We start from the raw sequence: 27,971 nt of genomic DNA, 5'->3' as shown, positions 1-27,971 counted from the left end.
CATCGTCACTCGGGAGGCGAGCAACTGATATCATTTCCGACCTGATGATGGGGAACAAGTGGTCCGGGTACACAAGCTGCTTGTCCGCGTGGTAGCAGCAGGCATGAGCTGAGCTTGTCGCACATGCCGTATGACGGTTGTTGCATCATCTTCCTCTTCATGGGTCCTGCGTGACTCTGCTGGCATCAAAGGGCAAAGGAAGAAAAAAAAAAGATGGCGGCCACGCGAAGCTTGCTGCCGTCCAGAGAATAGAACGGATATCGTCGCCCAAGTGCCGCGCGCAGAGCGGGAGGAGCCATGACAGTGGGCGCAAAGGCTATGCGCCTTTGGCTCACTAATGGCATCATAGGCCCGTCTCGAACGCAACGTCAAGAGGCTAGCCTTGCAACCTACTTGCACTGACATTGAGGGTCGCCCGCGATGTAGCTCACCCTACCACGTCCTGCGGCGTAGGGGAGCACAACAGCTGCCGCCTTTTGCGAGTACGTATTCTGGTGTGCATGCTAGACGCGTCTTGGAAGGCTACCCGTCCACAGTCACTTTTGGCTCTTTTCGAGATAAAGCCGATCGATTCTCTAATTATTGGCCGATTGAGACATGCCCGCGGAAAGCCCCTTGTCGCGATGTGCATTCGATTGCGAAACCACATCCGTAGACAAGGACCTTGGGATACAGTCATTGTGATTTGGCCGTGAATAGGCCTGCTATATTTCAATTGTTCCGGAAGACCTGCGATGGAGGTCTCGACACAAGCTAGCGTGTTCTGGTCCGCCCCCAAGATTCGTCCATCACCACCACACTTGACTCGACGCGGCTGGACAAACGGCAGAACGAACATCTTTTCCACGAGGATGATCCTACCCCTCGCTTGCAGTAAACACCGAGATCTTCACACGCGTGCAGGAATGCCCCTTTACCTCCCCCCTCTTCCCCTCTTGGACCACTCCCCCCCGAGACCCTACGTGCAGGCGTGGCGAATTGTACGGATGGCGCTACGTATCTACGTACTCTACACCACGCATGCCTCACCGAGACGCTTCTCCGCATTTTCAGCACGCGAGATCTTGAGGCTATGGAGTCAGTTTGGGTATCGAGCCAATAACCGTCTGGTTTTCGTGGACTGCTCGAATTGTGAGACTGCTAACAATTGCATGTACTTGTCAGCATGGCCAAGTTGAACAAATACATAGATCAGCTAATCTAGGCTCTTTCCTGACACACCGCACTCGCATTCAGGGGCTGATCGCCTCCTCGAAATTATTTGGGCTTCTGGCATCAGTCTGGTCTGACTCAAAAAGTGCTTGCCCTTCTTGAGCGCTGACGCTTGTACAGGTCCAGTGTGATTATAGCCTATATGTTATAGACCTTGTCGAAGATTGAGGACCCAGGTGAGCCAGCTGTAGATGTTCTCGAAAATGTATTAATATATTAGAAATCCCCGTATTGTAACACAAAATCCAGCTCCAGCTCCATCTCCCAACTCTGCTTCTACTTCTCAAACGTGGTACTCGACGTCTTCTTCCCCTTGGCCATGTCCGGCGCCTGCTCCGAAAAGAAATTCCGCTTGACGCGCGAGACGATAAATCCCGGCAACTTCCACCCATTCATCTGCCCCGTAGCCTTACTCCTGCCCAGCGTTATGGCATAGACGTTCTTGGTGTCCGGCGTGTACGTGGCGATGGCCTCCCCCCCCAGGATGTGGCCCGGCAGGTACTTGACGAGGTGATCGGTCTGCGCCGCGGCGACCATGGCCTTTGAGATCTCGAGCGAGCCCACGTCACCCGCCACAAAGATGTTGTCGTGGCCCTCGGCCTGGAGCGTGGTGGTCTGCTTGATGAACCCCCCTGCGTCGAGCATGGAGGCGGGTGCAAACGACGCGTTGGGAATGACTCCCGTCGCGGAGATGTAGGCCCCGGCCTTGAGCTCGTTCGTCTTGCCGCTCTTGTCCGTGATTTCGAGGACGGTCTCCTTGCCCGATGCGGTGGTGACCTTTGTGACCTTGGAGTTTGGAATGAGCTTGACCTTTTGCCTCTCGAGCTCCAACTTGGCCTGCCGGCGGACCTTGGGAATCATGTCGGCGACGAGGGGCAGCTCGTCGTTGTAGACAAAGTAGACGGCCTTCTTGCCGGACTGGGCGTACTCGAAGCCGAATTCGCCGGCCGTCTCCGTGCCCGTGGCACCTCCGCCTGCGATGACGATGGTCTTGGCCTGCTCGACCTCATTCCTGATCTCAAAGAGGCGCTCCTTTGTCTTCTCGGTGGTCCCGAGTGTCTTCCAAGGGGTGTTGTCGCGCGACGATGACCCCGTGGCGATGATGAGATAGTCGTAGCTCAACTCTGTCATGTTCCCGTCCACGCTCTTGACGCTGAGCTGGTTGCTCTCCGGGGTCAGGCTCTCGGCCGTGCCCTGGAGAAATTGAAACTTGTCGCTGGGATATTCGGAAAATTGGCTCGAGACGGGGAGGAGGACCTTATCCTCGGACATGGCCCCAGGCACAAGGACTCTAGGCATGGCCAGGGGGAAGAGCATGTGCGTGTTGGGGGCTACGACGACGAGCTTGTACGAGTCGGATGGCAGCACGACGTTCCGCATGGTCTGGCGGATCAGGGGCATGGCGGCAAGGCCAGCACCCAGGGCAACAATTGTCTTCATGATGAATGTCTGCTTCAGTCGTTGGGTTGGCGGACGAGTATGTATACGTTTTCTTGGGCCTTGTGTGATGAAGGGGAAGATAGAGTGAACGGATGTGATGAGTGGATGGCTTCCCGAAGGCCTCTTATACAGTCTCGCACGCTAATGCCATAACTATAGTGCAATCACGAGCCGGTCTCCTCGGGATGATGTTCTCGGACATATTGTAATCAATGCTACTGTCCTGAGAGCTCAATGCCCAAGTCTGAGCCAGCTGAGCGGTAGGTCTCCACCAGGTATCGTAGGCTAACACTCGGGCCCGGGATTGCACACGAATGCCGTCTCAATTCGAGTCCAATTGAACCAATCAGCTTCCTTAGCGCGCAACTCTTGCGCGCGCGCGGGCCCTAGCGTTCGGACGGGACATGTTTAGAGTATGGCACGAGATGATGGTGCAGGGGATGACTTGACCGCAGCTTTGTTATTCTCACGACCCGCGCGGTTGTGATCAATCCGATGTTGCCCATGTTGGCTTCGCTTTGCATTTCCAATCTCCTGCTACTGGGGCCCGTCATGACATGTTCATGGCATCCGGCCACTCAAGAGTATCAAGGTCGAGGTTGGTATCGTCCAGCCCGTCGAATAGGTTGGCGTCCCCATCTCCCCCCGGAGGGCCATCGAGCCCGCTCATGGAAGGCAGGCCATCCAGCATCATGTCGCCATTGTCGTTGCCGTTGATATTGTGGTCGTGGTGACCGTTGTTGGCCGCCAGCGATTCCATGCCTGTGTTCATGTTCACATCTCCTCCACCATTAAGACCAATGTCGTCCATCACAGCCGACCCCATGTCTATGTCTGCAGACATGTTGTTCAGATCTGTGTTCATCATATCCATGCCAGCACCCATGTCGTTCAGGTTGGACGGTGGTAGAAGATCCGTGGGGACCTGCGGAAGGGCCATGAGCCCTTCCACTCTGCGGTACAGGCGGACAACAATGTCTGCGAGCACAGGGTCTGTCTTTTGGATCTCATGGCACTTCTCAGCCTCCAGTCTCAGGACTTCGCGGAGCGTATGCAGCCGTTGGACAGGCAGTTGTTGAGAGGCGGGGGGGTTTTCTGTGCAGGCAGCCGGCGGCTCTTTCGTAACGTCGGGTGCACAGATGAGAGCTGCTGCCACATCATGAACAAGACTCGGCAGCTCCGGTTGGTGAGCAAGCTCCTGGCCATTGGCTTCGTAGAGCCCCCGGATCTGCTGCCGTAGCTCCTCAAGGATCAGCCGGAGGACCTGCTCAGGCCCCATCAACCTCGCCGCCGTAATAAACTGCCGGTGTGAGTATGAGGTGGGCATATTCAACCCAGGGTTGGCAGTCCACTGCATGAGATTGTGCGTCGTTGTCTTCAGGCTGCTCCAAAGCCCGTGTGGCTCGGTTCGGCACCAGTCCGTGATCTCGCTCATGTCTGCCCCTCCAAGCCGGCGGGATTTAGGCACGCTCTCCTTCAGCATGTTAAGCAGTGGCTGGATATCTTGGTTGCTGGGGTCGCGCCTGTGGAGATAGGTCTGTAGTGCATTGTGAAGCGGCTTTGCTATGATCTTCTTCACAGAAGCCAGCAGAGAATTGGCCTCGCTCGAGATGGCGCTTGGCAGCAAGACCAGTTGAAGAATCTTGATGACGGCCTTTTGCTCAATCTCTGATTCTGTCCACAGGTACTCGGTCAGGAACCGTATGGCTGGCACAAGCGCCGGAAGCAGGAACGTATCAACCAGATCTATAGAAAATTGTCAGCCAACGACTTTGCGCCAGTGCTGGGCGGGAAACTCACATTCTACACCACTTTTGAGCGCCTCATCCGTAATGTAGCCGTGGGCGTATCCGACGACAATGCTCTGAAACAGAGATGCCGCCAAACAGTAGAAGTCCTGTGGGGGACATGAGGACATGAGATCATCACCGAGACCACCAGCTTCCGTGTCAAACAGACCCAGTAACCAGCCATTGACGTGCTCCTTTTCTCGTGCGGAGAGCTGAGCGTCGGGTCGGCCAACGTGAGACTGTGTGATAATCTTCCGGACAGCCGACCCCGGAGAGTACAGTCCGAGATCTGATGGTTCGAGACCATATCGATATACAAATGCGAGAGCCAGTAGAAGTATTGAGCCAAATTCTTCGTACACAGGCTGATACTCGGCTTGATCTTCCTCGTACCGCCAGTGATCTAGGAGCTGGCACAGAGGTCCCAGCACGGTAGGGATACTTTCAAACAGTAGTAGAATATCTAAGCTCTGTGGTTTCTGGACAAGCTCGATGCAGAGAAGCTTGAGGGACATGGTATCCTTCTCATGGCATTGTCTTCGAATAATCTACGCAGCATTAGTCGCGGTTTGAAATGATGGGAGAAGAGCCTTACTTCAGCGATAGCATGGCAGACAGTGCCGACGTTGCCACTGTCCCTGTCCAAGTCTGCGAGCAAATCCTGCGGCTTGAGGTTGTGCGACAGATAGTCCTGCACGAGCTTATCGCGGATCTTCTTTTCGGGCTGGCTAGACATGGGCATCTCGCCCAGCACCGCTTCGAGCCGCTCTCGGTTGATGAGACCGTGGAGCACACAGGCTCCACAGAATTCCTCTCTGACGCTCGAGGTATAGGGGTTGCTGATTTGGTCCTCGTTGAACATGGCGGATGCTGTCGGGAAGAGACCGGTGTCAACCTGATTGAGCGCATTCGTAATACACGTCTCGGCTGGCTGGGGTGAGAAGCCCGGTGGGAGGAGCTGGAAGAGCAGCGGCGGGACCTTGTTGATGAGAAATGAGCGAAGCAGGGGAGCATCTTCCCGTGCGTTGCTCCTAAAGACTGCGGTGGCGAGAATGTCAAACGACGCCAATATGAGGTCCATGGCAGCATGCTGGTTGTCGCCAGCATATCTGTTGTTGAGGAAGCTGATGAAAACGTTGTCGTTGATTAAGGGTCGGCCAGCGAGGCAGGCGTTTAGGTGTATGTACATGCCTGTCCGGGTCGAGATAATGGGCACCTGGCGGACCTCGAAGCTATCCGGTCCAGCCGCTGAGTCGAGCATGTCGTTCATAGCGGCATCGACGGCCTGCTTCTTCTTGTCAACGGGCTCGGAGCTGGCCAGGACGTTATTTCGAAAGTATTCGAGCTTGTCCAGCATGGGCCTGGATGTCCCCGCGTTGGCCAGCTGCGGCAAGAAATCAGCGAGATTGGCTGAGAGCTCCCTGCAAATTTCTGTACACTGTTAGCTCCGAGAGCAATCAAAGGATCGATTCGTCCTGGCTCTACGTACCTCGAGCAATGGGCCTGCTGACGATTCTCAGGACAGCCTCATTATCGGTCAGCCGCATGAGCAGCGGCACAAACGCCGCCTTGGCCGACCCCAATTCCATGCGCAAGCTAGACGCTTGGGACATGACATCCAACGGCGCCGTTGAGGCCGTGGCCACAAACAGCGCTATCCATTGCGACACGACCTGGAGCACCGCGTACGCTGTCGTCGTGTTCCTGACCGCCTCGCCCTCGTGAAGAGACTTGACAATTCTAAAGAACAAGACCTCTTCTACCCAGTACGAGCTTTTCCATCGCAGCGGCTTGCTCTCCGCGTCTGCACTGTCGCCATTTGGGGTTTTGGTGTCTTTGGCCAGCGACCCCGAACCGACCGACTGCTCTTCAAGCAGCAGGTGCGCCGACGAGTACTTGTAGAGCGTCTTGAGGATGGCTGGGGTATCGATACAGCCCAGATCGCTGAGCTTCTGAAGGTATGGTGGTATTCGGGGATCGATACTGTAGCAATCGTTTGGATGCGGTCGCAGGAAGAGGTCGGCGATCGCGGCGGGCGGCAGATGGTGTTGCTGGTACAGGAGCCGGGCAAAGGTCTGGAACTTGTCGATTGGCAGTCTCTCGTTGAGACACCTGCGCGCAAACTCTGTCCAGAGGAACAGAGACTTGCGCAGGCTATCGGCGACGGGTTGGTTGTCCATGGCGAGCGCACCCGAGGGCTACCCTGATGAGAGACAGTCTACGCATGTGGACGCGACATGGAGTGAAAGTCTTTTGTATGACTGAGATGTCACTAAATATCCTGGGGCAATAGCAATAAGAGCAAATAAGTGCGTGTTCTGACCAGGAATATGCCTGTGGTGAGTGATTAGAAGTGGTGCTTGTGGACAGACTCGATTTGCAGGCGCCGCTTGTCAGTCGAGCTTCTTGAAGCGCAGCGCGCCTTCCTTCAATTGACGTCGGATTCGACGGCCGGGCCGGGGGGTGGTCAAAGTGGGACCTGAGCCTATGCAAGGTACGTACCTTCAGTCACAGACGAGATGCTAATAAAGCGTGACCATGTTGAGTGCTAGTATAAGTACTGCCATAGGAGAGCTTGGGGAGACGGAGCAGGTCTTTCTAATTAAGTATTCGCATTGAATGTAAGCTGCCTCGTACTTACATCCACTCATAGTACTCTGAAAACCGCGCCCATCATAGCTGTCTATTATCATTAAGTACACAACTTTCAGTGTCAATCAGCTCACGCTGCGATTGTGTAATTCCCAAGTTCTTTCTCTCGTGTGATTGACTCAGCTTGCTAGTCTACCACATGTGATTCAAACAGCCTTTGTGATGCAGTCGGGCAATTGCAGTGAGAAACGGGAGGGTTCGTGAGGTAAGGCCAGATCACAACGTGGGGAAGCTGCATCAGGGCAGGAACCGGTTGGTGGCTGGCTGGATGGACCCTGCCTGCAGTCATCCAAGCTCCGTCCTCGCGACTCGCCTCGCCTCCGCAACGTCGCCTCCGTCCTCCTCCTCCTCCTATTCCTCTATCCTGCCATTCTCTTCTTCCTTTGGTGGCCTTTTCCCGTCACTCCCTCTCCCCCCTCTCAACTGTCCGGTCCTCCGCCCATCCAGTCGTCAATCATGCTCTTCAGCGCCTCGCTTCTGGCCGTCATGGCCACCAAGCTCCTGGGTGTCTTTGCCCAGGTACGTCTTGCGCCGCAACCCATGACCCAATTGACCCCTCCCGTTCCCGTCTAACACGCTTCCAGGACGCAGACACTGGCTTCTCCCCTGCCGACGGCAGCGCCGTCCTCAATGCCGACATCACCACCTCGTTCCCCGACGCCGACCTGGGCGTCAAGCTCGTTAACGGCCGACCCACCAATGCCCTCCTGGAGATCGTCAACAAGGACGACGCGCCCATGACGGTCGTCTTCGTCACGGGCGCCCTCGTCTCCACCAAGCCCGTCGCCGACGATGCGCCCCGGTACCAGTCCATTCTGCGCAACCTGACCGCCGTCCAGTACAACGTCGAGGTCCCCGCCGGCGAGACCAAGAGCCTGCCCTACACCTTTGCCCAGGACATGAACCCCCAGGAGGTTCGTGTCCAGCTCACTGCCGTCATCACCAGCGGAAAGGGCGAGATCTTCCAGGTCGCTGCGTTTGACGACACCGCCTCCATTGTCGAGGCCCCGGTCAGCTTCCTTGATCCCCAGATGTAAGTACCTGCGCTCCTTGCTCTTGACTGTTTTCTGACTCAGTGCCAATGCAGCATCTTTCTCTACCTCTTCTTGACTGGCGCGTTCGCGGGCATCCTGTACTTTGTCTACAAGACCTGGATCGAGGCCTTGTTCCCTGCTCCGGCGCCCAAGCGCTCCAACGCCGCTGCTGGTGCGCCCAAGACTCCCAAGGGCAAGTCCGAGAACGAGATTGCGGTTGAGGCTACTGGTGTCGCTGTGGAGCCTGATCAGAGCTGGATCCCGGATCACCACGTGAACCGGCCCTCTGCGCGCCGTGTCAAGTCCGGTGCAAGTGCCAAGAAGAGGATCGAATAGAGGGATATGTGTATTCTACAAAATAGGCTGCGGAAGCCGCTGTTGGAATAGTGTAGGTGATTCAAGCATTGTGTGGTGGTGCTCAATTTTTGACTAGATGCTGGAACAGCCTTGCTTCAGGATTCGAAGCTGGCTCCGCACGGTCTTGGGCTGAGGGGAGCGAGCCATTGAGATGTGTCTATAGATTGTGTGGAATAGCAAGCAATGGCAGTGCGCAGCCAATGCGTCATTTGAGATGTTGAACGTTCAGCACGTCCCATTGAGGACTACATGACACTGCACTCTAACCCATACATGGCGCGTTCCACCTTTTTCCGAACGTGATACCAGTCCGCGCGTCGCTGTGCGTACTCGTAGACCTCCTCCGCTCTGAAGATGCCCGCAAAGCGATCTCCGTCGGCAATGACGCTCGCCATGTCCTTGGCATGCTCCGGGTCGATGAGGTAGATCTGGCTCAACTCGCGCAGCGCGCGGAAGTAGGCCAGGAGGTCCTGGTTGCGCAGGGTGCGCACATAGTCAAAGTACAGGTTCATGTCGGCAATGAGCTTGATGGCGCCGTCGGTCGAGATGCGCTGGCGCTTGAGGTGCTTGCATATGGCCGTGAAGAGACGCAGCCCGACCTCGCCGTTGAACACGTCCAGCATGGACTTGTCGGTCGTGCCGGTCAACATCTTGGTGTGGCTGGAGACGAGCTCGACGATGCGCTTCGCGGTGGGCGTGGGTCCCATGTCCGACTCGTCCCGGGCCGGCTTCTCGGCCGCATCACCACCCGACAAGGTGGCGGCGGCGGCGGTGCTCGGCGCAGGGTTGTAGTCTGTGGGCAGCTGCATGGTACCGTGGAGATACTCGACCTCGTCCATGAGCACGTCGATGCCCTTGTTCAGCCCAGCCGCGACGCTTTCATCGAGCATCTGCTCAAACTTCTTCTTCGCCAGGCCAGACGGATCGAGAAAGTCATCCTTGTCCGCGATCTTGGGCGCCGCGAGCTGCTGCTCGTAAAAGACATCCACCATCTGGGAAATCAGATCTCCGACATTGACGAGCTCGATAAACGTCACCAGGGGCGCGACACCCTGCTGGTTGTGGTCGCTGACTTCGCGTGGGTTGTAGTGCGACAAGTGGTCCACGGCACGGTCAAAGCCAGGCTTGACGTGACGCTGTCCCAAGATGCGCAGGAGCACCACGAACATGTTGGCGCACTGCTCGCGAGCTTCCTCGCCGACCTGGCCGCCGAGTGTCATGAAGACCGATGTCCGGCCAAGACTGACTTTGGCGGTATGTACCAGGTTGAGGGCAACTTCGATGCTGAACAGTGATTTGATGCCCTCCAACTTGGACGCCATGAGAGCAGCCTTGGCGGCTAGTTCATCGGTGGGGGCCTGGTCAGGGAGAGGACTCTTGCGACCCTCCATGGGAATACTCAGGCTGGGCGTCCCTGGTCTCGACAGCTGCGTTGTCAGTCCCGCGGCCCCTGTGGCACCGTTGGGCACCGGCTGCTTCGCTGTTGAGGCAGTCGACGCAGTAGCGAACGGCGAGCCAATGCTAGGCAACGCAGTGACGGGCATCATGACAACCTTCTTGAACGAGCTCAGAAAATCCTTCTTGTCGGCCGACCGATTGATGTTGGACATGTAAAAGGACTCGAGTGTCGAGTCTTGCTCGGAAAGCTTCTTTTCCCATAGAGACACCTCCATCTCCGCATGCTTCGTGAAGAAGTCGAGCTCCTCCTGTAGATAGAGATCGAGGTGAGGCTCAAACACGCGCAGGGTGAGCTCCTTGGCCTTCGCCTTGACATCCTCCCCGGACCCTGGCGGTGGTGTGAGAGACTGGAAGAAGAGGAGGGTCTGCTCGAAAACGCCCGACACAGCTTTCAAGTAGGCCGCGATGCTGCGGTCATGAGCTTCATCAAACAGCGGCGTGGTATACTCCATGATGATGTCGTCTTTGATGCGCTCGAGAAGACCCCAGAAGACCTTTCCTGGCTGGGGGAATATCCGTGCCATGACACTTGCCTGGTCGTTGACCTTGGCGAGCAGCATCTCAAAGAACAGCCGGGAAGGCTCGAGAGTGATCTCGTCCGGGATCGCACGGCTCAGACAGGCCACGGGGTTGAACTGGAGCTCCGCGTCGTCGAAGATGGGGTGCTTCTGGATGAAGAGGTCCACGCCGCCCTGTCCATTGAGCTCGTGCAGCACGTGCGCATACCTCTTCATCCGCCCGTCCACGTCCCAGAACTCGTAGCCCTGCTCAAACTCGCGCAGCACCGCGCTCTCAAAAATGCCCACCATAGACTGCAGCTTCTCCTCGCGCTCGAGGCATCCGGCCGCCCAGTCACTGCGTGCAAACCTCGTCAAATTGGCGAGCATCCTGCCCTGGCGCTCTGGGTCCCGGAACGCCTTGAATAATATGGGATCCGCATGCGATGTGGCACGCACGAGGTCAAAGTAGAAGGGAGCGAGAGCGCCGTAGATCTTGCCGAACTCTTGACGTGCCCCGCCACGTATGCTGCGGGAGTGCTTGAAGACGTCGAGGTAGGCATCGGGGTTGCTGGCTGGGCCGTCCTTGACCACGGTATTCCCTATATTGGTCGCCTCGAACCCATCGCGGAGCTCCGACATGCGTCGTCGGCGGTTATCCTCGTCCGCTGACGCTTTCCGTGTGTGGCCCTCGGCGGCCGCATCGAACAAGGTTGTGCTTGCCGGGCTTGTGGGATTGACAGCCTGTTCGTTTGCCGTAGACCCTGTAGGCGTTTTTATCTGCTCCTTGGCCTGTTGGGCTGCCTCTCGCCGCCTCTTGATTGCGTCTTCGAAGCGTTTCCTAGCCTCTAATTCATCCCAACACCCCATTGCTCGAAGTCGTGATACCCATCTTGTGTCGTCGTAGACCATTTCTTGCATACGTCGAGACGCTCGGGCGAAACGCATCTGGTCGGCCACTGGCAGGTAGTCAAGGATCGCTACGAGGATCTCTGGATTTTGTTAGCCCACTGAAGCTCGTATACACCCGGGAGTTGCGCTGACCTGCTGGTAGACTCGCTCTCGAATCTACCATCGACGTGGCCTGTAGAGCGCTCAGGATGCCGGCCCCCCGGCCGGCGTTTTGTTTTGATTTGTACATGGCGGCTCGTCTATGATCTAGTGTCGAAGTTGGCTTGCCGGCAACAGACGGGCTGGACGTGAATGTAGGTATGTCTGGGGGTGGGGGTATTCGGCCTTCATCAACCGTCGCTTGGCTGATCAAGACGCAGCAATGGCATCGTGCCTAGCGCGCGTTTGAGAGTGTTCTGGCGCCAATCGATATATTGTCGGAGGTCGCGGACGCCGACGATGAGTGGTGATGTTCGTGGGGACGAGTAGCTCGGCGAGTAGCTTTGGGAGCTATGGCCAAGCACCCCTACCCCAGCCAGGCAATGAATAAATCGGGTAATCTGGCCGGCCTATATCTTGCTTATAAGCGGCAGTCGGAGGTTGCGGCTCGGTTCTCGATTGGTGCAGCGTAACAGGAATGCCTCTGTTGGTATGCGTCAAGCTGTGGTCAAGCTGAGGTTGGCAGGCTGTCAGGGTTGTCCAAGGTACCCTGTCGGAGGTGGGATTCAGCTACCCTATGCATTCCCACAAGCCACCATCAAGGCCCATTAATGCTGCACCAAGCATGCAGGTAAACACCATATAACACCATTGATATAATGTACTAGATTTGGAGTACTTTCTGGTGTTGTTGGACAAACAAGTATGAATACATTAGCCCTGTGGACGAGTCAAGACCGTGTCACTTTGACACAGAGTAGCAAAGGAATATTCATGGGATGCTAGGTCTATTCCGAAATCCCAAACTCCATACGTTGCACAGTATATACCAAATCCCATCCTTCGATTGAGTACCACCGTGAAATAAGAAAATGAGAATACACCAGCTGTCCACACGTGGACCTGACGCGTAGACGCGCTCAGTCGTCCAAAAAGGTGAAAAGATGCGTATGGAGGACGTTCATCGCCCTCGTGGCGTCCATCGCATCGATGACGCACGATATGTTGATCTCGCTCGCGCCTAGAACAAGTTAGTTTACCGAGAAGAAGGAGAGGAAAGGTCGGTCACGTACCCTGCGAGATCATCTCGAGGTTGATCTGGTGTTCACCGAGCACGGAAAACATGCGGCCGGCAATACCGACCATCTGCCGCATATCCGCACCGACAAGACTCAGGATGGACATGTTGGTGTGTATGCTGACCTCGCCGCACTCCTCGAGTTCCCTCTGGGCGGCCGAGATGTGCTCGAGCAGCAGACTGCCCGAGTGGATCGCCAGGGAGACGTGGACCTCACTGGTCGAGATGAGGTCCACCGAGACAGAGTGCTGGTCGAGGATCTTGAAGACGCGCGCAAAGAAGCCGTGCGAGATGGACCTCTTGTTGCTGTGGATGTTGATGATGCTGATGTTGTCCTTGATCGTGACGGCGGTGGGACGTTTGGGTGGACGAGGCGGCGAACCTGGTGTGAGGAGGGAGGGCTCCCGCGTGTGCTGTTTCCTGGCCTGCTGTGGTCGGGGAACGACCAGGGTGCCATTACCCCGAGGGTTGTTGACGTTCTTTATGCGGATCGGGATCGGGGGCTCGGCGTGGATGACCTGGTCCATGGTGAGGTGGTGGATGACTTCGGAGCCATAAAAGGTCAACTCAGCCGCTTCCGAGGGCGTGATGCTTGTCAGCAGACTGGCCGTGGGCACCTTGGTCGGGTCGGCCGTGAAGATGCCGTCCACCTCCTTCCAGATCTGCAGCTCCTGTGCCCCAAGCCCAACCGCAAACAGCGCAGCACACAGATCTGTGTAGCCTCGCCCAATGTCGCCTTCCATCAGACTTCCCGGCACGTTGCCAAAGAAGCCCGTAACCACGGGGATCCGCGATCCGCAGCGTTCCACCTTGTAGGCGAAGGCCGCCGCGGCCATTGTGTAGAACTGCTGTCCGAGCGCGCTGGCTGTGTCATTGTGGAAGATGTCGGAGAGATCCACGTATTCAGCGTCCACGCCGGTACCCTTGAGGAGGGCGGTCATGAACATGCAGCTCAGCTTCTCGCCAAAGCTCACCACGCGATCCTTGGACCGGGCATTGATCTCGAGGTTGAAGCGTTTCGCGGCGACAATGTACTCGCTCAGCTCCTGGCACTCTGCCTTGATACACTCGATCAGATTGGACCGAAGGTTGCCAGTCTCTGGGACAAAGGACTCGGCCGCAAAGACGTGGTCGTTGCAGATGTTGATGATGAGCGCGTTGGCCTCCTCGATGAGCTGCTGCTGGTCCTCATAACTGGCACCAGCCGTGTTGACGGCACGCAGCTTCTCGTACACGCCCAGGAGTCTGTAGGGATATGATGAGCAAACTAGAGCTCACAAAATCTCGCATAGCATGTGTAAAACGTACCGGCTTGTGGTGCCTTCTGCCTTCTTGCCTGTGCTCCTCGCTGAACATACGACGACCACTCTGTTTCCAGCCAAACTCGCTCTGGTTCCTACAGTCAGCCCAGGTCCCCCTCACGCTCTCACATGCGCGGTTTCATCATGGAGGCAACGTACTTGACAATATCACGGGCAATCTGTCAGGTAAAAAGTCAGATATCTGTCCGTCACCATGAGCTGGCTCTGGAGGACATACCTTGTCTGGAAACTTGCCAACACTCGTCCCACCAAACTTCTGGACAAGCCATCCTAGACCCTCCTCATTTCCACGCAGGGCGACGTCCGTGGTGGCGCTCACCATCCTGCCACAGGAATAAACGACGTGGTCCGACGGCGGGCGGCCCAATTCCGGTTTTCGCTTCTCAGGATTGTGACAGACTACTGCCAAGCAACTTGAGTGAGGACTCACGATGCAGCAAGAATGCAATTGGGCCAGAGAGAAAGATGAACCAAGGTGTGAATGAGATGGGGGATCCTACTCGCGATGCGCCCAATTTTTTAATGCCCTCTGACGATGGATGGATGGATGGCTGGATGGCTGGCCACCGAGTCGGAAGTGTACAAGTAGTTCGCTGCCGATTAAATTGTAGTCTAGTGCCTGAATCTGGTGGATCCGCCGCCGCAGTCAGTCAGTCAGTCAGTCCAGTCACTATCGATTGGCGCCGAGTCACTTTTTTCCCTCAAGGGCAACGATGAAGTATTATGTACGCTCCCAAGCCAACATTAGTCTTCCTTCGCTTTATGTCCTCCGTCAGCGAGCGCAGAGCTTATTCGGGTGCACTTCCCACAAATTGAAAGCGGATTTGAACTCGATGTTCGACACAAGGTGGCCTGTTGCCTGTCTGCGCACATTCACTGAAAGTGACTCGACTCGACATGGCTGTCCTCCGTTTTCGGACAGCGCTCAAAAGTCGAGACTCCACCACCAGCGCTCCAATCCATGCACCTTGACACTCATATCATTAGAATAGAAACTCGGATGCTTGAGGTATGCATTGCATTGTAGCAATACGGCAAAGTAAATCAATGCTTTGGGAATCATCCAAGAAGCCAGCGCGTACGCTTAGTCAAAATCCAAACCCAACCCCAGACACACACACGGAACCCTGGTATTCATCATGCCTCGTTCCGTTCCGTTCCTCATGCCATACCCGCCCCTGAGTCCGCGCACAGTTGCTGTTGTCCTCGACCCGCGCCCTGGCTGGGTCCGCGTGCGAGCTCGACCAAAATAACTCCGTACACCAAAGACGAGGACCTCACCTGGCAAGCTCCATGTCTGTCTTCATCAAGCATTCATCATGAGCTCATCTGGCCGATCACTTCGGCCTGCACCGTCCAGTACTCCGTCGACATCGACCAGTTGCTCTGCGTTGCCAAAAGTAAACTTGTGAAAATCCGTATCCGGTGTGCGGATCCCGATCCCACTGTCGTCATGTACATCAGGCGTCGTATCCGCAAAGTTGTCCGTTGGTTTGGGAGGGAATGGCGCCCGGTTCGAGACTCGCGGTGACGTCGGGGCGGCGATCAAAGGCAAAGCGGATTCGGTAGGACCAGCATTGTCGGGAACCGCACCGCTGCTGCTGGAAACACGTTTGCTGGGTGCTTCCGAATCGTCTTGACCAACGTCCCCGCGGATCGAGGTGGTACGCAGAAAGCCTCCAGCCTCCGCCAGAAACCAAATCTCCTCATCAATAAACACCTTGAGTACAAGCCATGAGCTGAAACTCGAGAGTCCGCCAATGGTCAAATCTCGCACAATCGTGGTGCCCACTCTTTCCACGCACCAGGCAATGTCCGCATGGGAAGCGTATGGAAACTTGGAGGGCAGACTCATCAAGAAGGCCTCCAGCCTTTCAATGTGGGAACGCCCCGTTGCCCTCCTACCGGGTTCTTGCCCATTCTGCCGAAGCTCTTGGGACCGCGACGACATGTAAATGGCAAAATCCTCGGTTTGCGGCACGTTCTCCGGCTCCAGCAGATCCCTCAGCTCTGTTAAGAGTAGGTTCACCACATCGTCCATCCCCCACGTGGGTACGCACTCGGCAATCTTGCGCGGATTGATATTCTGGACCCAATCAACAAACATCTGGTCCCGATTCGCAACATTCGTCATTTCCCGCACCATGGCATGGGCGGAGACGTTGACGCGCAGCATCCTGTCCATGATACCCGCAAACACCGTCGCGGGACCGATCTTGGCCTCCAGGACATGGCTCGGCTGCCCGCGGAACGATTCGTGAATGTGTCCTACCAGGCGCTCGGAAATTTTGCGCATCGAGCTCATAACCCTTTGTGGAATGACTTGGTGCGACAAGTGCGCAATGAGTCTCGTGCACCGTTGGTAGAGAAGGATATCGCATTCCTCAATCCATCCGGCGATTTTTGGATGTGCAAACAGTCTTTGAACAGGCGTGGTCAGCGTTCCGTGGAAGCATTCGTACAGGTGGAAGAAACTCTTCTCTCGACAGTATCGCAGACTTTCGACTATAGATGTACAATGTGATCGATACAGGGCTGTGAGCGATTGAGCAGCATCGGTGTCCGTGTTCGCAGGCAGGTAACGGCCAATAGAAGGTAGTGTGATGGGCTCGGCTGAGTCTGCCGCCCGATCCGCCTCGTTCATGAAGCTGAGCTGCAGAGGTGTTTTGGCGCAGGGTGTATTAATGTCCGTATGTGGCATATTGTAGCGGCTGTGCGCTTTCGAGCTTAGTATACTGTCCGTCGCCCTCGTCTCTGATCGACGATGGGCCACGTCGTCAAGCCTCGGCAGCTGAGTACTGGGCGGCGCAGGGTCTTTTGTGATCGTTGTGTTGAAGTCCACCTCGGGGCTCTTCTCCGTAGGGACATCGTTGGGTGCATGGAAGGGGCGGGAGGTGCCCCTCTCAGTTGCTGGTTGCTCTTTCAAGTCAAAATTCACATAGTGATACTTTGACTCGCCCCTCACACCCAGCCGCCGAGTCTGTATGTTAGGGAACAGAATGCGCACCAGCTTGCCGAAGCTGGCAGGGTTCAAAACAATCACCCTGTCGTCAGAGCATTGGGATGCATACATGGAATAGACTCGACCTCGGGGGATCGAGTTCTTGCTTTCCACACACGACGCATTGAGCCTAACGGGCGTTAGCTGGCTCTCAGGTTGGGGGCTAGGAGTTCAGCTTACCACAGCATGGCATACAGCTGGCGTTTCCTCTCGGCCTTTGGACCACGCTCGTTCCCACGCAGTTCGTTTGCGACATCCTCTAAAGACTTTGCCTTGTTGGTATCAAACAAGTCTCGCATCTCTCCATCGTTATTGGCGTTGGATCGTTTCTTGGACTTCTTGGAATCCTTGGCTCCGCTTTTCCGGGAAAAGTCCATGTTCTCGTTACCGTCTCCAGTCTCCATCATGGAGATATCTGCATCATCCCAGGGCACCTGGTCAATGTGGGCCAAGCCGTGGGGATCACTGCCTCCGCGATTGGGCATCACCCCATGATGAGGCTGCAAACCGGCTGGGTGCTGAGAAAGACGACCGTCATTGCCCATGGAGAAGCCATTTGGTCCCCCCTGCAACTGATGAGTGGCATGCACCAACATGGCCTCCGAACCAAGTTGCTGACTGCTCATGGACCGACGCGGTTGCATATTATGGTGCTGGGATCTGTGCCATTGATTGGCGTACATGTTGCTGAGTTCGAGAAAGCTGTTTGGGTCTACGGGGTGTTGGGTGGTGATGCTGCGCGTAGATGTGGTCGAATCTTGCGATCGAGGTCGGGTTCCTGATCCCGGCCGCTCCCCCAGGGATCCGTCTGTGAAGTGAAGCAATTAGCATGCTGACTGCGATGGGAAGGCATTGACGCGTGCTTCAGGTACAAACAGGGCCTACTTACGCTGATCCATGGCCTTGCGGCTACGCGACACGGCTGGCGGAAAAGGAGGAGAGGAGGGTTGTTGTAATTTCTTCTTCACGCTGCGCCTGTGCCACAACAAACATCCCCAAAGCCGGAATATATGGGCAAAACAGTGGCGCTTCCAAAATTCGGTCGTTTCGTTCGATAGAAGAAGAAAAGGAAACAAGACAATCGCGTCGATACCTGTCGCAACGGGGAGGATAAGTTCTACAGGCGCCCACGCGTCGAGGCAGAGGCGTCGTCAAAAAGATCGATTGTTGTGGTTCCAGGTCTGTTTTGACGTTGGGAGGCCAACCGCGGGTCCGAGAAGAACCTTGTGCCCGCCTTTGTTTTGCGCCGTTATGTAAGCAGCCGCTGGCACGCCCACTCATTAGCGACAATTCCATCCCCAGCCATCGCAATTTCAGACCATTTTCAGCCATCATAACACGCCGTTACGGTTTCTTGTGCATTATTATACGTACGTATTATCACAATACCACTGCCTGCCTCGGTTGGTAGACGTACCAAGTGCTCACCAGTAGAATGCTCACCGCGGCGGGCTCTCGCGTCGTCCAAGAGCAGGCCTGGTTTTGAGCTTGTAGGACCCAATCAACTCTTCGTGCACCCGCAACTGTGATGCCGTGCTATCTAAACAGAGCACATGTGCATCCTCGATGCGCTAGAGCAGGCAGGGTCACGGACGAACCACATGAACAGTCGTAAGCAGACCAGTCCCGAGTATTCAAGGGGGTCCGCTTGCCCCCACGATACTGGAGGTGGCAGTTATCACGCCCTAGATTTAATCGTGTATCCGATTAATTATACAATGCTTGGGCGTTCAGAGATGTTGCTGCGATGGCAAGTTGTGCACTCGCTGTCCGCTGTCAAGATGGAATGGGGGGTCACCATCAGGCCCCACTGAATGACGATGATAACGCCTTTTGACGCATGAGCAACAAGGCCCGCCCTCAGCCCGCCGACGGCTTGTCTCAGAGCTGATCGTCCGTCGGCTGCACAAAGCTGTGTTCACATTAATACATCACACTGTTGGAATATTGTGATTGCCAACCTCGCATCGTCGCATCGTTCTCGCTGGCCTCGCAATCCCATCTATCCCTCATAACGCATATACCACAACCTCCGACCTTCCCCGCGTGCTAGTCACCTCGCATTATTACCCCTCCGCAACCCAGACCGAGCATCCGCGAAGCCCTCGTCAGCCCACACACAGCTCCGCGCACACACGCAAATCGCAACACCACATCCATACCAACGATACAAGATGTCTTCCGCGCAGGCCAACATCCAGAACTACCTTGGGCAGCTCGACAAGGAGGTACTTTGCCATCTTCTCCCTCTTGCAATGAACATGCGCTGACCGGTTCTTCCAGCTGTCCAAGTACCCCACCTTGAATAACCTCGAGAAGCAGGCTGGCGTCCCCAAAGCCTATGCCGTGCTGGGACTGGCTGCGCTCTACTTCTTCCTGATTATCTTCAACCTTGGTGGTCAGCTCCTGACCAACTTTGCCGGCTTCGTCATCCCTGGCTACTACTCCATGGCTGCCCTGTTCAGCCCAGGCTCCAGCGACGACACACAGTGGTTGACTGTAAGTTCACTCCCCATATCCAATATTGCGGCAGTATGCGCTGACACGGAGAAGTACTGGGTCGTCTTTGCCTTCTTCACCGTTCTGGAGAGCTTCGTGAACATCATCTACTGGTTCCCCTTCTACTTCGTCTTCAAGTTCGTCTTCCTTCTGTGGCTGGCGCTCCCTCCCTTCCAGTAAGTCATTCCCCGCGCTCTTCGTGATGGCTATTTGCCTTACTGACACGCTACAGCGGTGCTCAAATCATCTTCCGCTCGTTCCTTGCCCCCACCATGGGCCGCTATTTCCAGTCTGGATCTACTGCTTCGAACCTTCGATCCAAGGCCGAGGGCTTTACTAAGGACCAGTAAGGGTCTCAATCTGGATCCTGCCAACAGGCCAATGATTCAGTGCTTCTCGCCCATGGTGCTCTCATGCGCCAACTAATAGTAAGCTTGAACTGAACTCCCGGGCTTACGCGAGCATCCCACGGGTCGAGCTATGCGCTACGAGAAGGTTGAAGGGTTTGAGGAATTCAAGAGGAAGATATATGGGTGCTGCGAACTCATGTTGAAAGGCTGTAGCCTACATCCGTTGGATGTAGCTACTCGTGTGGCGGTGGAAAATCCGAGAGCCAAAGGGGTTCATATGTAGGTGGTTGGGGCAGTTGGAGGTTCAAGAGCATAGTACGAGTAGGCGAGTAATTCACGTCAGATTCGATGTTCGAACCTTTGGTATGGATATGTTTGCCCTGGACCCTGACCTTCGTCTGAAGCTGCAACACACTAGGTACAGTCTCGAGTCCTAACAGCAGTATTGGCATGCTTAGCAATAGAGAACAGAAAATATCACGTCAGCGATCGCCGACTAAATCAACAGCCATGTTGAGGTAGGTCAACCTTTGGAGCTGTTGCCCCTAGGCGTCGTGTTGCATTCAGGGACGCGCAGTCACACAAAGAGGCCGCGTGAGATTTAGTGGAGACCACTATCCGTCGCATCAGGAGTCCAGGACCCTGATGTTTGACGACCATCTCAAACCAATCCCATTTTCGAGACCATTCCAAAACTCGACTCGTCCCCTGCGTCTTGAATGCTTCCAGAAAATGGATTGCCGTACTGGATGACGCGTAATACGGACGCTTGACCGAACAGAAGTCACAGAACTGCGAAATCGAGGGCCCCAGTTGTCCAACACATCGAATTACGTCCGCAACCGATACTACCTCTCCTGGTCGCCCAACCACGGCTGCTGTTGATTCACCATGGCCATTGGCGTCGTACTTTCTCTACTTCTCGCCCCCAAGTTGTCTACGGCCTCCCTCGATGCGTCGATAACCGAAGCGGAAGTCGGCGCAGACTTCCTGCCAGCCGACAATGCGGCTCAGTTTTCATACGAACCGGACTTTGAGTTGTTCGACCGCAGCGTCATGGGCCGGGCACCATCAGAATCATTCCCGATAGAGCTGGATAAGCCTCAGGGGTTCATTATTTCTCCAGGCTCCACGCGCTGCTATGTCCTGTCGTCCACAGGCGATTCCAACAGGAGAAGAAACGTCCAGTCTAGCAACAAAAGCCAGACCGACAGTCTCGATGGTCCCATTGAAGTCCAGTCCAGAGACAAGAGCACACGCCAGACTTCTAAAAGCCAACTCTACCTGTCTGCGACGACATGTCTTCGGCCGGATTTTGTGGGAGATGACGCGCACGCGAAAACCGCGCCGCAGCTTCGACTGTTGGCATCTGTATCTCAGGAGGACGGATGTCCGATCACCACAAATGGCATGAATAAAGACATGTGGGTGGAATTTGACGAAGGGCTCGCAACATTGTCTGTCGATGACCAAGACGATCCGGTCTATGTGACTATACTGGCACCGAATGTATCCGATGATTTTGAGGGCGACTACAACTTTGAGGTTGCTATATCAGAAGACGGGTACTACCACGACTGGCAAGCCGACAACAAGAAAGGGCAGGGTCAGCTCATGTGGATGGACAGTGACTCGAGTGCTGCGCTGCTGCAGACCCAACAGTTCGAGTATTCGCCAAAGGACAGGCTGGAATCTATGAAAACAAACCCTCCGTATGAGCTCTACGTTGAGAACATGCGCTGGCCGGTGTTCAACGGGATCGAGCGCTCATTGTGCGGCATCCAGCAAAATGCTCTCATCTCGGCCACCAATAACGGAAATGGTCGACTAGGCATGCTTGTCAGAACGAACACGTCCATCCGTGGAGAGGACAAGCTACCACGGCAGCATTTCTACTTTGAGGGTTTGAATGAGACGTCGACGTATCGTGCGATCATGGTGCAGGTGGCGAATACACAGGAAGACCAGCACTTTAACGTTAGTAAGAGCCAGACACCAGGTGAGAGTACGGGGAACATGCGGAGGTTTCTGGCATTCGATCCCGCCGACTTCGCTACACTGACTGGTGAGTGAGCGTTTCTCCCTGACTGTGATGTACATACTGACGGTGCCAGGGACAATATGCAAGGTGATCACTGACTTGGATTTCTGCACCGAGAACCAACACGCTGTTCCCGGCAATGGCAAACTCAATGGTACCGAGCTGGCCCAAGTGTACGATGATTACGCTCGGAAGATGTATGGCCACTTTGAGACGGTCTTGGCACAGGAACAGTGCGAGACAGATCCAACCTCACAATATTCACTCGCCAGGAACTGCGAGGATTGCAAAACAGCGTACAAGCGCTGGCTGTGCACAGTAGCCATACCCCGTTGCGAGGACTACTCCAGTGAAAACAGATATGCCATTCCTCGCAACGTGGGCGCAGCGTTCCCGAATGGCTCATTCGTTCCCGACGAGGAGGGCGGCAAGTCGCGGCGCCATTTGATGGACGTCCCCGGCTACAACGCATCGAGAAACAGCTTCATCGACAAGGAGGTCGGGCCAGGGCCATACAAGGAGATCCTGCCCTGTGGGGAAATCTGCTACGAAGTAGTGCAGAGCTGCCCCCATTCGATGGGGTTTGGGTGCCCATTGCCAGGCATGACGGGATTCGAGTACAGCTACGGGGAGAAGTCAGAGTCCGGTGCGTTGTCCTGCAACTATCCCGGGACGCCGCGATCTCGCCCAAATGCTGCGGGCGCCCTTCTGCCTCGGAGCGCTCTGAATGGGCTGCTATCGGCGACTGCCTTATTACTATTGCTGCTATGATAATGACCAATACTATAATACAAAGCCTCCGTCACGCGGCTTTTGGACCATTTGTACACTCTCACACATCAGTCTTGGACTGGTACGCGGAACCCGTCCTCATGAGCTCTTGGACTTGGCTTCTGCGAGCACCTTCTTCTTGTATTCGTCCACTTGAGCCTCGAGACCTGCAATCGTAGCTGTGCACGTCTCAGCATCACCAATGCCGTCATTGCTGTGGAGAGGCCTTACCGTCCGCTTGTGCCTTTGTCTCCTCGGTATCAAGCTTGACCCAGGACCAATAGATGAGTTGGTACGTAAACACAGCTATGAGGAGAACCTTCGCGACGGGGCGAGTGAACGTCTTATAGAATTGTGACTGCTTGCGCGTCAATGTTATGTCTTTTGGGAGCACTTTCTCTAGGCATGGGTCTGTACAGCTGGATTGGGCGCCTTGGACGCGTAAAGCCGTCGCTGGCTGATAGAGAGCGGCGCCAGAGGCATGCGCCGCAGCGGTATTAATCGAGATGCGTTCATGATTTGTGAGTTTGTGCACAGCATGAGTATGGGCTTGAGATGGCCGCATGGCGGTCTTTGCCTGACAAGATCGCAGGTGTCACGTGAGCAGGCGCTGTCTCCCGGGTCTCGGCCGACACGGTGCTCGTCTTCCGGGACTGAACAATGAACCCCTTTGTCCACCTGGTGACATCCTGTTCAGTTGTGTTTGAGCTAATCTAATTTAGCCCGACGAACGAGAATATTAACGCACTGCTACTTCATCACAGGGAGCTTAGGCAATTTATCGTGTATATGCCCTTGCTTTAATTAACGCACGGCCGCCAAATCTACCTTGCTGACTCGAGAGTGAACCTCACAACAGGCGCGAACGGTACAATCGCAGGATGCAGGGCACCTGGAAGATCTTGCGTGTCGAGCAGTGTCCAGACGTCCAGGATGAGTGTCATCTGAATATCTGGTCAGGATATATTAGATTCATGAAAACGCCATACGTGTATACTCCCAAGTACGAAATGTGGCTGTGCTCCCCGCGTTTCGAGCGCCACACTCCAGGGGTCCTGCCTTGTCCAGTTAGCTGCAGGGGAGCTAGGCGACTCGTATTGATTAACTGCCACATGTCCATCTCGACTTGGAAACCAAAATCTGTCCCCGTCGTCGACGTCTTATAACAGCCAGTACACGCCTGGTCCCTACCACTCGCTTCTTCTCTCCCCTCTCTCTATTTGTATTCATTCGAAAAATCCCAAAGATCGCAACAGTCTCCTAGTCATGGTACGTGGCATCAACAACAGTACCCCTATGTAGACCCTCACTTGCCACAGAGGCTGACGATCAATGCAGGCGCAAACTCCCGAGCAACGCCGGCGCAACGCCCAATTCGCCAAGAAGAACGAGGCGAAGATGGGCAAGTCGGAGGAGCAGCTTAGGAAGCGGGTGGAAAAAGTGCAGAAGTCTCCCATCTCCATGTTCTGGGCTGGTACGTTCCGCCGGTACCCAAACCGCGTCGACAAGTACTAATAGCTCGCCCAGCCGTTCTCGGATTCATTGTGTTCGGCGGTCTCGTCTTCGAAGCTCTTTCTCGATTTTTTGGATAAGTCGCCGAGTCTGCGACGACGCCTCGTCGCGGCGGGAAGACAAGGGGGAAACGAACACGCGACAGCTGCCCCTCGAGCTCGGACGACAGAACGGTATTGTGAGCAGCATGACGGGCAGCGCACGGGTTCGACATGGAGAAAAATCATTTACGTGTACATATATACATGGCGCAACGGGCAAAAGGCAACGGCGGTCGTTTCATGGGGTTTCTTGCGTGCGGGCTTAGGCTGCTCACAGCGACCGCGCATTTTCCATAAGTTAATTATCACTTTTCCATTGACAAAATCAACCGGCGTGGGATATCCGTCCGTCCCAGTTTTGGAGGGACCATTGATCTGCTCGTTCCACTGGTATTGATTGATCTTCCCTACGCTCCTAGACCACGACGATGGTTGCCGCCTTCGTTCTTCACCTTCATGCCCTCCTCAAACTGGCGCTGAATCTCTGCTTCCGCCTTTGTCGAGCTGCCCTTTGACTTGGCTGCCTTCTTGGCCGCTGCCGGTGCGCTGGCCTTGCCACCACCCAAGAGGCGCATCATCTTGGCCTGGCGAGCCTCGCCTCCTTCGAGCTCGTCCACGTTCCAGTTCTCACTGTCGCCGGCGGCGGCATCCTCGGCGACGTCCTCGGACTTGCGCTTCTTCGACTTGGTCTTCTTCTCGTCATCATCCTCGCTCTTGCGCTTCTTGGTTGGCTCCTTGACGTCCTTTTCTTTCTTTCCCTTCTTCTTGTCCTTCTTGCTCTTCTTCGTTTCGGTGTCGGAGGCCGGGGGCACGCTCAGAACGGAGGCAGCGTCGCTCTCACGTCGTTTCTTCATGACAACCTCGTCGGCTGGCACAGTCTTGACCTCTTTTTTGACAGCTACGCCGCCGTCGTCCGATTCGGATCCCGAGTCAGAGCTGGAGGTGGAGTCGGAAGAGTCAGAGTCCGAGTCGGAGCTCGACTCCGAATCAGATGTATCGTCTTTCATATCGGCGTCCTCGTTCCCTTCGGCCTCCTTCAACTTCGCCTATGTTTGTCAGCCTCATATCCTGGGTAGGAGATCATGCTCGTTTCATACCTGCTCTCGAACCCACTGCTGGTGTTGCAATTCAGCCTTCCTGGCCTCGGCTAGCATCTTCTCGGCCTGCGTCCGCAGCTTCTGCGCCCGGATGAGCAGGCGTGCCTTTTTCCGCTCGGTCTTGGCTGGGCGCTTGGCTTTCCCCTTTGCCTTCAGTTCTGCTTTGCGCTCCGGTGTCCACTTGGCCGAGGGCTTGACGTTGGCTTTGCGGGCCTTCTTGGCTTCGGCCTTGATGCGACGCTTTGCTTTGCGCTCCTCGGTGCGCTTGGCGCGCGCTTCGTTGGCACGCTTCGCCTTGGCCGCTATAATAATAGTCAGCATTAACATTCGCTGTACACGAGCTTCTACTGACCCTTCAGGTCAGCCATCGGAGCGCTGGGCGCGGCGGAAGCCTCTGGGTCCATGTTTGCCGCCTGTTTTTTCCCGGTCCGTCTACGAATTTGTGTTTGATTTGATCGGGAGGTAGGGTCGTGAAGGTGCTGAGGCAATCGCAAGTCGTCCTCTTGTAGGTCCGAATTTTGACAATGTTCTCACTTCTGGGCAGCCGCGACAGCCTGGTTGAAAAAAAAAGTGGCGACGAGATACTCTGCCGGGCGGTCGGGGAGTAGTGGACCCTGAGGTTCAGGTACGTAGTACCTTACCGTAGACAACGGACCAGCGACAGTCATCAAATGATCACCTTGCTAAAGGAGGCTCACAAGCATGAGCAAGGAGAATTGCTCAGAACGCAGAATCCCTGTGTGGTGTACTCCAGTGCATACATTAATCTGGGTGGGCTAGAGAAAGGCACCGTGCAGTACTTGGGGAACGAAGACAGTGCCAGTGACTGAATGGGCTGCTGAGATGTATGCACACACCGCCCAGTACCATGCTCTTTTCGATGAATCGCTCATCATCTATTGATGTAATATTACACGTTGTGTTTGTACAAAGAATCGCCGACTACTAAACACAGATGTAACCTTACAGCCTGGAGAGCAAATCAGCCTCGCGCTGTGCCCGTCTCTCAGCCGAACGCTTCTTGAACAAGACCTCTGATCTCCTGCGCTCTCCGCCATCAATCTTACGGCCACGACGGTGTTCCCACATTCCCTCGGTGACCTTGACGCTAACGCCACTCTGCGGGAGCGGCATGGCGTACGGACCAGCAATTGTCTTCTCGCCCCTGACAGTGTAGCCCATGGGACGCGGTAGGAGTTTTGGGGGCTCTGCCACCTCGGCCTCGGGGTGAGGGACGTTGACCACGAACTTGGTCTGCTTGAGTTGGTCCGCAGGCGGTAGGGCGAGCTTCAAGATCGCCTCGCCATCCTTGACATATTCAAAGTCCCCTCCCGGCCCCAGATCGCCCTTGCGGTATTTCTGCATCCATCGTAGCAGGTAGCGGCGGTTGCGTGTTGGCTCGATGCCGAGTTGCTGCAGCTCAGGGCCGGTCAAGGAGAAGAGAGAGTCCCACGATGGGAACTTGGATGCGTATCGGCTCAGGCCACGGCCAATCAGTGTAAGGAAGGTTTCCACGTCGGGCACGAATGGACGCGGTGACGGTATCGGATGCGAAGGGCGCGTGCTGTGGAGGCATCTGGTCTGGTTTCGAATGGCTGTCGCATACGGCGTGGGCGCCCAGAGGCGCAACACTGGCCTCCAACGTTCGAGAGTCATCTACTGTAGATGGATTAGAGAACGAGGCACGGTGAGAAGTCTGATGTAGGCCTTACAGCAAATTGGGTTGCGGTCGGCAGTCAACTCGAGCAGTCTTGATTCCTGCTATGCGAAGGACCCAAGATTGACGTCCGAGGCCAAGCTGGAAATTTTGGCCAGGCAGATTAGTCAGCGACGCGGTCGGTCAAGACATGCCTGGCGGGCTCACACTTAGCCGCGTACAACCACGCCCATCATTATATAACCTCTGATGCTTATCGGAATAATTACTCCCAAGCATTGGCGGTAGAAACAATTGATAACCTATAGAAACAGAGGCGGACCGGCTCTCACTGGCGCAATCGCAATCGCGATCCAGCATTTGCTGCAGTTGGTTGCCTGGACCAGATTCCAGGACATTTCGCAGTACGTGACTGCAGCGCACGTTGCAGGTGAATCGCCACGCAGTCTCTACCACGGAATCACACACACAGTTCCATCACCTCCCATACGTCCCAAATAGCACAGCCTGATACTCTACTCTGCTTCCATGCTTACATAAGGTACTTATCTAGAAAGGTCTACCCCAGGAACAACCCCAGCTTGTATCTCGTGTGACTGGACAGTAACGGCTCTTTATTCCTTTTACTTACTTCTCAGCCTCGCCCCAACTATAAGTGAGCTTTTACATCGCGTTTCGATTGCCAGCGAACCTCAACCACCAACTTACCTGTACAACATTGCTTATTGCTCTGCATGGACCCCGGCCACTCACAAACCTAAGCACTCTGATGCATAATATCGACCGCGACATGCTGTGAGATACTCATGGCTCGAACTAAGCCAACTGCTCGGCGGCCTCGCCCTTACGACGTTCACGTTGTAGACCCAGGAGGTAAGTTCTCTCAAGATAAATGCTGCTGTCGCTCATCAACCATGCTGCAGGTCCCTTTCCGACGGAATTATTCCAAGTTATTGGGTCTCTTCTCAAGCCTGAGGCTGTTGCCGACCAGGATGGCCCGGGTCGTCCGCCAAAGCGACGCAAGGTCCAAAGGACGCCGCCGTCGATGGCTCATGCTGTCTGCGTTGCGGAGGGATCTCTGACTTTGATCTCAGAGACGCCCGTGCCCTCTG

The 27,971-nt window shown here is 55.4% G+C and overlaps 12 protein-coding genes across 12 annotated transcripts; 4 read left to right on the top strand and 8 right to left on the bottom strand.

The window, feature by feature from the left end:
• Positions 1–1,333: 1,333 nt before the first annotated feature.
• F5Z01DRAFT_44124 (uncharacterized protein) lies at positions 1,334–2,927 on the bottom strand. The gene has a single exon (XM_046259776.1). The coding sequence runs from the start codon at positions 2,650–2,652 to the stop codon at positions 1,489–1,491; it is 1,164 nt and encodes a 387-aa protein (XP_046119173.1). The 5' UTR covers positions 2,653–2,927; the 3' UTR covers positions 1,334–1,488.
• On the bottom strand, positions 2,928–6,977 carry F5Z01DRAFT_44123 (mediator of RNA polymerase II transcription subunit 5). Its single transcript, XM_046259775.1, has 4 exons — positions 5,932–6,977; positions 5,038–5,873; positions 4,453–4,990; positions 2,928–4,398 (listed from the first exon to the last, which is right to left on the bottom strand). Exons 1-4 carry the CDS (start codon positions 6,620–6,622, stop codon positions 3,203–3,205), a joined length of 3,261 nt encoding a protein of 1,086 aa, XP_046119172.1. The 5' UTR covers positions 6,623–6,977; the 3' UTR covers positions 2,928–3,202.
• A 367-nt stretch (positions 6,978–7,344) lies between these two features.
• Positions 7,345–8,597, top strand: F5Z01DRAFT_44081 (uncharacterized protein). The gene is made up of 3 exons (XM_046259768.1): positions 7,345–7,613; positions 7,679–8,127; positions 8,182–8,597. Exons 1-3 carry the CDS (start codon positions 7,551–7,553, stop codon positions 8,462–8,464), a joined length of 795 nt encoding a protein of 264 aa, XP_046119171.1. The 5' UTR covers positions 7,345–7,550; the 3' UTR covers positions 8,465–8,597.
• Positions 8,598–8,730: 133 nt separating this feature from the next.
• Positions 8,731–11,581, bottom strand: F5Z01DRAFT_620266 (exocyst complex component Sec10-domain-containing protein; the record flags this gene model as incomplete). The annotated part of the gene is made up of 2 exons (XM_046261131.1): positions 8,731–11,432; positions 11,485–11,581. 2 exons carry the CDS (start codon positions 11,579–11,581, stop codon positions 8,731–8,733), a joined length of 2,799 nt encoding a protein of 932 aa, XP_046119170.1.
• Positions 11,582–12,155: 574 nt separating this feature from the next.
• On the bottom strand, positions 12,156–14,407 carry F5Z01DRAFT_40903 (Aspartate/glutamate/uridylate kinase). The gene is made up of 5 exons (XM_046259530.1): positions 14,108–14,407; positions 14,029–14,048; positions 13,877–13,957; positions 12,564–13,813; positions 12,156–12,511 (listed from the first exon to the last, which is right to left on the bottom strand). The coding sequence occupies exons 1-5, from the start codon at positions 14,210–14,212 to the stop codon at positions 12,411–12,413; spliced, it is 1,557 nt and encodes a 518-aa protein (XP_046119169.1). The 5' UTR covers positions 14,213–14,407; the 3' UTR covers positions 12,156–12,410.
• A 301-nt stretch (positions 14,408–14,708) lies between these two features.
• F5Z01DRAFT_41476 (uncharacterized protein) lies at positions 14,709–18,156 on the bottom strand. The gene is made up of 3 exons (XM_046259586.1): positions 17,781–18,156; positions 17,072–17,699; positions 14,709–17,021 (listed from the first exon to the last, which is right to left on the bottom strand). The coding sequence occupies exons 1-3, from the start codon at positions 17,788–17,790 to the stop codon at positions 15,197–15,199; spliced, it is 2,463 nt and encodes an 820-aa protein (XP_046119168.1). The 5' UTR covers positions 17,791–18,156; the 3' UTR covers positions 14,709–15,196.
• A 909-nt stretch (positions 18,157–19,065) lies between these two features.
• Positions 19,066–19,740, top strand: F5Z01DRAFT_635528 (Ca2+ permeable channel; the record flags this gene model as incomplete). Its single annotated transcript, XM_046262158.1, has 4 exons — positions 19,066–19,119; positions 19,175–19,390; positions 19,445–19,566; positions 19,623–19,740. 4 exons carry the CDS (start codon positions 19,066–19,068, stop codon positions 19,738–19,740), a joined length of 510 nt encoding a protein of 169 aa, XP_046119167.1.
• A 590-nt stretch (positions 19,741–20,330) lies between these two features.
• F5Z01DRAFT_40999 (calcium permeable channel) lies at positions 20,331–22,656 on the top strand. The gene is made up of 2 exons (XM_046259545.1): positions 20,331–21,805; positions 21,855–22,656. Exons 1-2 carry the CDS (start codon positions 20,632–20,634, stop codon positions 22,550–22,552), a joined length of 1,872 nt encoding a protein of 623 aa, XP_046119166.1. The 5' UTR covers positions 20,331–20,631; the 3' UTR covers positions 22,553–22,656.
• On the bottom strand, positions 22,652–23,068 carry F5Z01DRAFT_673193 (uncharacterized protein; the record flags this gene model as incomplete). The annotated part of the gene is made up of 3 exons (XM_046264911.1): positions 22,652–22,731; positions 22,784–22,910; positions 22,970–23,068. 3 exons carry the CDS (start codon positions 23,066–23,068, stop codon positions 22,652–22,654), a joined length of 306 nt encoding a protein of 101 aa, XP_046119165.1.
• Positions 23,069–23,884: 816 nt separating this feature from the next.
• Positions 23,885–24,144, top strand: F5Z01DRAFT_673192 (uncharacterized protein; the record flags this gene model as incomplete). The annotated part of the gene is made up of 2 exons (XM_046264910.1): positions 23,885–24,026; positions 24,080–24,144. The coding sequence occupies 2 exons, from the start codon at positions 23,885–23,887 to the stop codon at positions 24,142–24,144; spliced, it is 207 nt and encodes a 68-aa protein (XP_046119164.1).
• Positions 24,145–24,263: 119 nt separating this feature from the next.
• F5Z01DRAFT_40937 (uncharacterized protein) lies at positions 24,264–26,009 on the bottom strand. The gene is made up of 3 exons (XM_046259539.1): positions 25,555–26,009; positions 25,203–25,504; positions 24,264–25,151 (listed from the first exon to the last, which is right to left on the bottom strand). The coding sequence occupies exons 1-3, from the start codon at positions 25,604–25,606 to the stop codon at positions 24,513–24,515; spliced, it is 993 nt and encodes a 330-aa protein (XP_046119163.1). The 5' UTR covers positions 25,607–26,009; the 3' UTR covers positions 24,264–24,512.
• A 1-nt stretch (position 26,010) lies between these two features.
• Positions 26,011–27,331, bottom strand: F5Z01DRAFT_40893 (IGR protein motif-domain-containing protein). Its single transcript, XM_046259529.1, has 2 exons — positions 26,915–27,331; positions 26,011–26,861 (listed from the first exon to the last, which is right to left on the bottom strand). The coding sequence occupies exon 2, from the start codon at positions 26,856–26,858 to the stop codon at positions 26,166–26,168; it is 693 nt and encodes a 230-aa protein (XP_046119162.1). The 5' UTR covers positions 26,859–26,861; positions 26,915–27,331; the 3' UTR covers positions 26,011–26,165.
• Between the last annotated feature and the right edge of the window lie 640 nt (positions 27,332–27,971).

Source organism: Emericellopsis atlantica (assembly GCF_019669845.1).
Source record: "Emericellopsis atlantica unplaced genomic scaffold F5Z01scaffold_10, whole genome shotgun sequence".
NCBI lineage: Eukaryota > Fungi > Ascomycota > Sordariomycetes > Hypocreales > Bionectriaceae > Emericellopsis > Emericellopsis atlantica.
The sequence above is the reverse complement of the archived record's forward strand: the minus strand, read 5'-3'. Positions and strand labels throughout refer to the sequence as shown.